The sequence below is a fragment of the Primulina huaijiensis genome, chromosome 15, assembly GCF_012295235.1.
Source record: "Primulina huaijiensis isolate GDHJ02 chromosome 15, ASM1229523v2, whole genome shotgun sequence".
In the NCBI taxonomy this organism is placed as follows: domain Eukaryota; kingdom Viridiplantae; phylum Streptophyta; class Magnoliopsida; order Lamiales; family Gesneriaceae; genus Primulina; species Primulina huaijiensis.
In genome coordinates, this window is record NC_133320.1 from 10,123,519 (window position 1) to 10,133,850 (window position 10,332).

Here is a 10,332-nt window from a genome sequence, read left to right on the forward strand (position 1 = left end):
TCACAATTAACGTTCTGAATTCAACAAAGGAAAAAGAAAAAGAAAAGGAAAAAGAAAAATGTTTATGATCATGAAAAATGTTTTATGTTATGTCACGTTGAGGAAAAAGGAAAGTTAAAGTTTATGTTTGCATGTCATGAAATGTTATTTTTACGTAAAAGTATTTTCACTGTTGCATGTGGTTTTATATGTATTATTTGTTATAAATAGTATGGTGTGTTGAGTCTTTAGACTCACTAGGTGTGATGGATGCAGGTGATTTTGAGTGAGGACTTGATGGGTGATTTTGCTGGACTGTCAGTGCACACAACCCGACGACCAGCGCTTCTACTTTTCCGCATTTACGATTTATGATTCATGATTTACGTTAAAGATTTTAAGACTATTTATGCTTTTGAGATGTTTAGTATGTGCTGTACTTTTCAAATTTATTGTTTTTTAGGTTTGGTAAAACTTGCGACGATTTCATTTTCTTGACTATTTTACTTGATTTTTAAAAATTCTAGTTGGTTGATGTTTTATTTTAAGGAGAAAAATATTTTCATAAGGTAAATGTATAGGGCCAAATTTTGAGTGTTTAAAAAAAAATTCTAGTACTTTTAAAGCAATAAAAAGGGCAAACGTTTCATAGCATTTTTCTTTTAAACTAGGCATGCAACACATCTTTTAGCTTTATTGATTTCCATCATGAAATCCCATAGCCTTTCAAAATAAACATTTTAGCATTCACTACAGGATTCAAGGCATTGCCAGGATGTCTAACATTTTTCAGGTGTAAAATGACCGTTTTGTCCTTGAAACCCTAACTTTTTCAATTTACCCTTGGACCTTAAAACGACGACCCGAATCCATCCAAACTTAACCTAACATCTTAAAATACACCCATAAATATTTCTTAGATTTAATAATAAGCTCCTCGACTAAATGTCAATTATTATTATCGGAACGAGTTCAAAAATAAATACAAAATCTTCATGTCCATCTCCATCTATTTCGAAGATTAAAAAAACCCCGAAATCCGAATCCAAACTCGAAATTGAGTTATCAAACGGTTTGTTATAAAAAGCTCGCTTAAGCCCCGCTTAAGCTTGAAGCTCGGCAAAAACGCCCCGCTTCAGAGAAAGCGGAAAAAAGTGGTCAAACTACAGTTTGACCGAGTTAAGCGTAATTAAAGGACTTAATTAAGCGTACTTACACAATTAATCATATCTATTTATTTTTAAATTTTTTTATTTTGAATGTATGTATTTTTATTTTAAAATAATAAATTAAGTTTATAATTTAGATGTTTATTTTTTAATTTTAATTATGATTAAGCATGTCTGATAATGATTTGACAAATATTTAACATTTTTAATATGGTCTAGTTGCAAAAACAAATAAAGATTGTAATTTTGAGATTTTTATGCTTCTATAAATATGAGAATTAATGCATCATACTTAAATTTCTCATATTTATGTATTATTTTATTTATTTATTAGTTTGAGATAATTACAATTATAATAAAAATAAAAAACTCTTTTTCACGCTTAAACTTGTGCTAATCTCACTTAATCTTGAAAGAGTAAGTCTCTTGTGAGACGATCTCACGAATCTTTATCTGTGAGACGGGTCAACCCTACCGATATTCACAATAAAAAGTAATACTCTTAGCATAAAAAATAATACTTTTTCATGGATGACCCAAATAAGATATCCGTCTCACAAAATACGATCCGTGAAATTGTCTCACACAAGTTTTTGCCATCTTGAAAAACTTGGAGCTCGACATCCGCTTTTCACGGGTTTGCCCCATTTCAGGTCACGGAGGAATCGTCATCCGCAGTTGTGAAGGGCATTAAGCAGCAATAATGGGCGCCAAGATTTGTACTCGTAGCGCAGTTTAAGGAAGCGTACAATGATAGCTTCATACCATCCTTGGAATCAGTTAAGCCATTCACCATATTTGCTCTTGCTACCTTATTCCATTCATTCATCTTCCTCAATTTTCCAAATTCAAAGAGATAAAAAAAAGTACAGAGACAGAGAACCCTTAAGAGGAACGAAGCTCCCCTTTTCTCTATCTCTGTTTCGGCAGCCATGAATGAAAAGGCGTCTGTTTCCAAGGAGCTTAATGCCAAGCATGCAAAGGTAACTACATAAATTCGGGTTAATGTATATATCTATTTGTACGTGGTGATTTGGGTTCTCATTGACGTAGGCGTTCCCTTCATTCTTATGTTTTGCGAGCGAATTCTGCAGCTATTTTTTATTACATTCTATTCGTAGTTCCCATATCGCAAGAGGATAAATTTCTGGAATTAGTCTGGTTCCGGTGGTGATTTGCATCTTACATGTGTGAGGGAATAGAGCAAAAGGAGGAGGCACAGCGTTTGTTAAAATGAATTTCTTATACAATGTCTTTAGCTGGCAAATTGCCTTGAATCAAGAAAAAATCAGGAGCAAGAATAGGGTCTTGGTGCGTATGTTATGCGTAAATTGGCGATAATTTACCTCACTCATGTTATGTTTGAATGAATTTCAGTTGGATTAATACTACGCTGTCTTTGTCGATTTACCAAATTCTGGAACTGATTCTCATTCTTTTACATTTCTGTTCCAAGGAGATTGATATTGTTTTTCACTGTGTCGATACATTATTTTAGATCTTGGAAGGTCTTCTTAGGCTGCCAGAAAACAGGCAATGTGCAGACTGCCTGAGCAAGTAAGATCATTTGTTCATAATTTTTCGACATCTAGCTGGTTTGTTTGATATATTTCCAATCAAAATTATTGGGACCTGTATTTCAGGGCCCCACGATGGGCAAGTATCAACCTTGGAATATTTATATGCATGCAGTGCTCGGGAATTCATCGAAGTTTAGGAGTACACATCTCAAAGGTTTGTTTGTATTCAACCTGTCGATCTCCCTTTATTCAAAACGTAAAAAGTGGTTTATGAAATAGATAACTACAGATGCAGGTGATTTTAAACGATATTGTTTCCTAGTAATTTCCATTTACATTCACCTATGTTTCTGTTTGTTTGATGATTCCTTGTGTTTTTGGCACCTACTTTGTTTACTTGATATCGCTTATTATGTATTGCAATGCTAACCTTGACTATTGACAATGAGATTTTAAGTGTGACATATGTGTCCAGCGATTTGATAGATTTCAATTCACATGAACGGTGAGGTGAATGCTAATTTTCTGCACTTCTACAATCTTGTTGGCTTAATAGACTGCTAGGAAACTTTATGCTCAAGTGAAATCGATGGCTTCAAACTTGTTCGCAATCTTCACTCAAGCTGTTCCAATGAAAGCACAGTCAATTAGTAACAATTCCTTGGTATTTAGTCAATAGCCTCCTCAGAACTTTGCTGTTTGGAACATAACTACAGTAGTTCTGCCTTCTGATCCAGTGGAGGGACAAAGTAGTTGTAATTCATGTCATTTTGAAGTCTCCATTTATTTGATTTTTAACAGGATTGGGCGTGTTTATTTCAACTCTATCAACTTTTGACTTTTTTTAAGTTTGTAATATAGCATCTCATTTCCTGATTCTTTCTTTTTTTGTCTTTTTCTTGGAATAATAGGTAAGATCTACAAGTTTGGATACATGGCTTCCAGAGCAGGTTGTTTTTATGCAAAGTAAGTTTGCCTGAGACCACTCCTTTAGTGAGTAAAACCTCACATTTTGTATGTCCATGAAAGACTTGGTCCTGTGGCAACCTTTTTATGGCATTAACATATTTCACTAGGTTGGGAACTGGATGGGAAGTAGGAGGATATTGTTTTTTACAGTTTAGATGTTTGCCTCTTGTTGGCAATTGGGGCTCTATTTCAAGGATTCTCAATCCTTTTATTCTGTGCAGTGATAGGAAATGAGAAGTCCAATAATTATTGGGAAGCAGAACTACCTCCAAACTTTGAGAGAACTCCAATTGACAACTTTATTCATGCCAAGTAAGTTCATCTGCAAATGTTTTGGAATGCGTAGGTTCTTAACTTTAGGTTCTATTTGGTAAATTTTATTTCCATTCCAGGTATGTGGATAAAAGATGGGCTTCAAAGACAGCCTTGCCACCATCAGAAGTGGTCAGTACTGAACAGAGTTGTGAAAAATCTGTATGTCTCACCTTATCAGGAATTCCAAAGAAAGCCAGAAAATACTCTTTGGGAGATGAAGCTTTCACTAACCACGTGTCACAAGTTCCTCCTACAACACGAACTCGTGGGGTAGTCTTTTAATCATTTGCTCTAATGAATATCTGCCTGAAAGGAATTCACTGCGCATTTCTAGCTCTTTGTTAAACCTGTGAATCTCTCTTAATACTGAATTAATAGTTTATTTTCATACTTCGTATTTAATCAACTTTTGGATCTACTTTCTGGTATATGAACTATTTATGCTTTTATACGTTGCAGCAAGTAGAAATGCTAGTGATGGGATCTTAGTCTTGAATTTAGATTATAGAAAACAACAAAATGCAATACCTATGAGCGCAGAGAAACCACAATGAATCAGATTAAGATAAAGTTTTGGGTACAAAAATAATTCACATGATGACTAGGATGACCACGTAGGGGGAAACTTATCTCGGACTATTGTAACATATTTGGGGTATGATTTGTGTGTATGTACTACAATATACTATAACATGTTAGACATGAAGCTGAAAACTGAGATAGGGAATCCCCTTGCAAGGGACTGTACCTCATATACAAAGACAAAGGAAATATATGGCATTCCATTATTACACAGATTTGTTAAATTGCCAAGAAAACGATATCAAAATTTCCACCTCAACAGGCTTCTTTAGATTTGATGTCTGATGTCATACCAATTCCTCCAATGGTGATCGCTTCCGAACCTAATACTGAGGTCACACAAGATCTCTTCAGCCTGCTCTATGTCTCGGAATCAACACAAGATCGAACCGTTGTACCTCCATCACGCTGGGCTACTTTTGAGTGTAAGAACACTCTGTAAAATACTTTTGTAATTCTGCTAGCTTTCAAGAATATCTCAAGATCATACAATGGTTTTAGAAAAATAAGATGAAAAGGAAAACTGCACAATTTATAAGTTTTAGCATGCACATAACTGCATAAGCCCTCTGGGCATTTACATTCAATTCCATTTCTTGAAGATTACTAGGACTCTATACATGTACATTTACAGAAATTTTGGTTCCAGGAATTGATGCATCAATGGAGTTGAGTGTTTTTATCTCCATGCAAACAGGATTTTAGTTCATGGAGACAAATGTTGAAAGAGTGACCCTATGATAAAGGTATGACATTCTCTCCATTTGTCGAATGTTGCGTACCTTCTAGATTTCACGGCGCAAATTCGACAAAGATTACGTCTCCACAATGTTCACTACAATTTGCAAAACTTTTCTAGTTTTGTATATTCTGCTATTTTTAAGGTGATCATAATACTTTAGTTAACCTTAGATACAGAGTTCTTGTTACAACATAGGCAAAATACACCATATAACGTGATTGTCCTGGATATCTTTCTTTGAATGTGATGACATGATCAAACAACAAAAATTAGAGGTTTGATTTTCTTCTTTTATCATGATTTTATGATACAGGTGCTCGATCAACAAAACATATTTGGCCCTTAAAACTTCACCCTGGTTCTCTTTGCTGATTGATAAATTATACCAAGTCATCATATATACTTTAAGGCACTCTGCAAGGACCATTGTACTGAATAATTTAGTTTTGATAGTTTTCTGCATTAGCTTGTATTATATGTGGATTCAACCATAGAATATCAATTTTTCTTGGTATATAAATTCATAATCTTGATTTATCCCTAGAAGAAAGATTAACCCTGATGTTAGAGTCAAATATAAGCTAGCCATTAGGAATTTAATTAATGCCAATTTATCTCATTTTCTAATATATTATATGTTAGCCCAGTTCTTATGATTGACTATAAAAATATTCTTCTTTATTTTTGATGTAACATCTACCAAATGAATTAATTAAAAATGACTGGAAATTGACTCAGACTTTCTTCAAGTCTTTGATCTCCTATTCCAAGAAATATTCAAAATCGAATCAATTGTCAAATGACATAAAATATTGGAGTTTATTTTTCTTGACCCAAAAGGAAGCTAAGCATAATGGAGGAAAGGATGAGTTTTAGATATTGCAAATTGTTGGACGTGTCACTAATGATGATGTCATATGGCTGAATAAGCATAATTTGAATTAGTAAGCATGATTTTACTTCTATATATATCTTTTATGCAAAGAAAATTGAATAGATAGGATTAGATAGTCTGATGTGTTTTTGCCTGTAAATATGGACATGTAGTCCATTTCATGGGATTTTTTTACCAAGTATCAGTTTGAACAATAATATCTTCATATATTAGGTAGATTGTTACCGTAATAATGTATATGTATAATTAAATAATCCTTGAACATTTCTTGTATGCTTTCAACTTGTTTTGCGGTGAAGTCCTGCTGTGCAACTCTATGAGTATAATATATAGCAACTGATATTTAAATAATCAGATTAAAAGTATTATTACAAACACAATTGATTCACAATTTGAAATAATCTATTTATATTCACGATTACAAACACAAATTTTTTTTTTTTTGATTTTCTGGACACTCTTTATAGAGATATATGAGAGCATTGTTGAGGTGGCGTCCACATGTTGTATGTGATGAAACTGTACATCTAATATGAGGACGTCACCTCAACCGTGTATCCACAATAAACGCCCAAAAGATCAATTAAAATTTTACAACATGATAATAAATAATAAGTACATATAAAGTATAAAAAAGAATAATCATTGGTTTTTTACTTATTATCTATTATAATCATGTCAAAATTTTATTTACATTAGCCACTCTAAGAAAAAAATACATTAAGTTCGATCAAATGGTTTTTCAAATACGGTTAAATTACTGCAGGAAGTTTATATATTTTATTATAAATATTTGTATTTAAATGTTTCCGTATAAAAAGATTTAACATGGGTGATTCTATACATCGGCGGATCTGCACCATTAATTGGTATCAAATAAGAAAATTGTGGGGGGGCTTTTCCTTGCTATTTGGAGGGCTATTGTCACCTAATTTTCAGCCGAAAAAACTAACACGATTATCTTTTTCATGAAAACAGTGGCATGTGCGTATGGGGTTCCTTCCTTATCTTTTAAAAATAAAATAAATTTTTAAAATTTTGATAGCTACCTTAATTATTATTTTTTACAATAAAAAATAAAAGATTTTTAAGCCCACCATTGTTCCCCTTTCAATCATAGTATTATTTTCATGTGATATGTTATTAGAAAGAAACTCTAAAGTGCCTCGTTATTCATTTGTAATTCATTTATATTAGAGTAAGTATCCAACGAATCAACTTTTGGCTTAAGATTTATTGATTTTATGTCAAAATAATAATTATTTTAATAATATTTTATCCAATTATGATATTTACTTTATTTATATACATATGCAAGCTCATAGATAAAATTCTTGAATATACTATGTTACCATGAGGTTTATCTCGCAACGTAGCTCATGAAATTCATTAAGAAATGTATTTTTTATTCAAAATCTGTTTCTAGTCGATTCAGCTGCCTAAAACAATGATAAATGTCCCTCGAGCTCGATACTAGAATTTGTGATGTAAACATCATGTTTAATTATTAAGGACATGAAGATGTTCATTTATACAGATGAATGCCTATTGGATGAGACACTGAACAACCATTTCTCGGAATTTTCAAGTGGTTATCACTTATCGAGTGGATTAGTATGAGGTTATAGTTGCACATCATTAGTCTTTTGACCCGACACAACATGACGGTACTACGTAGTAGCATTATACTTTGATTCGTTTACCGACTCAATGAGAGTCATATAGTAACCAGGTTGGGTGTAATTTCGACACACGTAGGAGGCGATGCATTATAGTTAGTGATTCACTACTCACCTCCGGGTATGGATATCCTATGTGATTTGATTAGTTAATAATACAAAGAATCTCTGGTCAGAATAAGACATGTGCATTATGGAAAAATGTTTCCTTAGTTGCATATACGATGCCACTATGATTACTTAAACATACATAACATCATTATTGATTGAATTTGCAACTCTCGATATACAAATGATTGCAAATTTGATCGGTATATATGTGTTGAAGGGATCATACTACCATAACATGTTAGTTCTTACAAGCACTATCAATGATACCTAAGGGATCATAGGATGATGCTACTAGACACTCTTACCATGATCTGATGGATGCAATCAGACTTGAATTCTGACGTTCTTGATCATGATATTGATGAAAAAAATGAGATTAATTAGGGTAATTCCAAATAAAGAAAAATATTTTCCCGAATCACATGAAATTGTAAACTCACATCTAGTTATATTCTTGAACTATTAAGTGTCACATAATTATTGAATTTTGTGCTTTCGTTGAGATATTTAAATTCAAGTAGTTTAACTTGATGCAAACCAAATATAATGCCTACGAATGATTTTATAAGTGTATTTCATATTGAAAGTTAGGGAAGTTATCTTGACTGATAATTTTGTAATAAGGGTGGTGCAACTGAATAATTTAATGAAAAACTTTTAAAATATGCATACTCAAAAAATGAGTCAATAAAAAATTTTGATATTCAAAATTTTACTTTTCATTATAATAACGAGATTTGTATTATTTTTACATCGAAGCTGTCTGATCGTCGATCATGATTATAATAAAATCACAATTATTGAATTAGTAAATTTAGAATATACTAATTAAATATTAATTTATTAGTTTTGACTACTATGCAAAATTCTCGTGGAAATTTTAGAAGAGTATAGAATTAATCAACTAAATAATAGTTATTTAAATATGTTATGTATTGTCAAAAGTTGAAAATACTACATGAGATCACGAGTCAACCATGAATTATTTGATTAATAAAATTGGATAATCCTAATATAAGTCTAATTAGTATGAGTCATAGCTAGACAATAAAACCTAATAGAGATTTTTGACATGGTGAAAACTTCCAAGTAAGAGTTTCGTTATGATTGTAACATAAGAGTTCTAGTAGGATTATAAATTAAGAGTCTTAGTAGGATTATAACTTAATTATGCAAATTATAAATATGACAATATACATCAAATTTACATGCTATAAATTTTATCTCTCCTCACAATACTCTCAATTCGGCCACCCCTCTTGCTGAACTATTCTCGACCGTGACACCACCACAAGTCCGTCACTGCGTCATCGTGGTTTTGTCAGAATCCTATTATGTTCTGATGATTGATTCTCAATGCAAATTTGTCTAGATTTCACTCTAGGCAAGAGACAAAGATTTCAATCGTGGAAATGATTCTTGGAGATTGAACAAAGACGACTTCCAGTAGATTGTTTGTAGGAACTTACATAAAAGACTATCTTCGCTGCTAACCTTGGAATAATTTGGTATCTAGCTTTTAAAACACAAAGGTAGATAATTATAAAAATCCTATGTATGGACTTAAATCATACGACACTTAAGAGTTTTTATTGTCAAAATAAAATTTTTTTGAAAATTCTAAACTTTTGTTGCGCTTTGGGTATGAGAAAAATGTACTACAACAGTGATATCTGAGCATAAGTTCTAGATCGTATGATTCGTTGTTGTTTATTATATAAAATATATTGAGTAAATTGTTTTTAACCGTGTTTGAAATTTCCAAAAAAAAAAAAAACAACCTTTGAAATAAAATTTTTTTAAAAAAAATTGCAAGTGTCTTTCGAGAACAATTATGGTAGCCTACGTGGATCTGGGCAGCAGCGACTTCTTAGACTAATATGGTACATTATTATTAAAAATAAAAAAATAGTGACGGGCATGACTGTGCACATAGCCCTGCCCAGTAGATTGTTGCCCAAAGAGTTCGAGGCAACGAGAAGCCTAGCATTCGGGCAATGGAGAGGTGCACGGGCAAAGTGTCTGAGATGGTCTCGGACAACTATGCCCCACATGGCAAAAAGTGTGACCACAAGGCGATTTCTAATTTTTTAAGATTTCGGGCTAAATTGATATTTATGAAAAAATGATCAACTTTACGTTTGAAAATAATTTTTTGAAAAAAATTCTTAAATAATAAATAATTTAAATATCATTTTATTTATGGTAAAGGATATTTTATAAGAAATTTTAATTATTAATAAATTAATTATATAATTAAATAAAGATGTTTATTGAATATATTGATTTATTTTTTGTTATGATAGTTAGTGATAAATTTACAATATACATGATTGAAATGATAATATATATGTGTGATATTATGTCGATA

The 10,332-nt window shown here is 32.0% G+C and overlaps 1 protein-coding gene across 4 annotated transcripts; it reads left to right on the forward strand.

Moving 5' to 3' along the window:
* The first annotated feature begins 1,774 nt into the window (after positions 1-1,774).
* On the forward strand, positions 1,775-5,813 carry LOC140958437 (probable ADP-ribosylation factor GTPase-activating protein AGD15). Of its 4 annotated transcripts, XR_012171787.1 has the most exons (10): positions 1,778-1,927; positions 2,003-2,131; positions 2,647-2,705; positions 2,792-2,882; positions 3,580-3,634; positions 3,859-3,949; positions 4,030-4,222; positions 4,797-4,959; positions 5,184-5,280; positions 5,590-5,813. XR_012171787.1 is itself a non-coding variant. In XM_073415876.1 (9 exons), coding segments are annotated over exons 1-8 (705 nt in total). In that variant the 5' UTR covers positions 1,775-2,080; the 3' UTR covers positions 5,234-5,280; positions 5,590-5,813. The 4 variants fall into 4 exon arrangements, 1 of the variants encoding a protein (XP_073271977.1); XR_012171788.1 differs by having other exon boundaries at positions 1,775-2,131; positions 5,169-5,280; XM_073415876.1 differs by having other exon boundaries at positions 1,775-2,131; positions 5,232-5,280.
* The last annotated feature ends 4,519 nt before the right edge of the window (positions 5,814-10,332 follow it).

Bases quoted from the DNA above. Each gene is read 5' to 3' on its own strand.
- LOC140958437 (XM_073415876.1), top strand. From the start codon at position 2,081: ATGAATGAAAAGGCGTCTGTTTCCAAGGAGCTTAATGCCAAGCATGCA. The intron at 2,706-2,791 runs GTAAGATCATTT...CCTGTATTTCAG, and splicing joins TGTGCAGACTGCCTGAGCAA to GGCCCCACGATGGGCAAGTA. The intron at 3,635-3,858 runs GTAAGTTTGCCT...TATTCTGTGCAG, and splicing joins GCAGGTTGTTTTTATGCAAA to TGATAGGAAATGAGAAGTCC.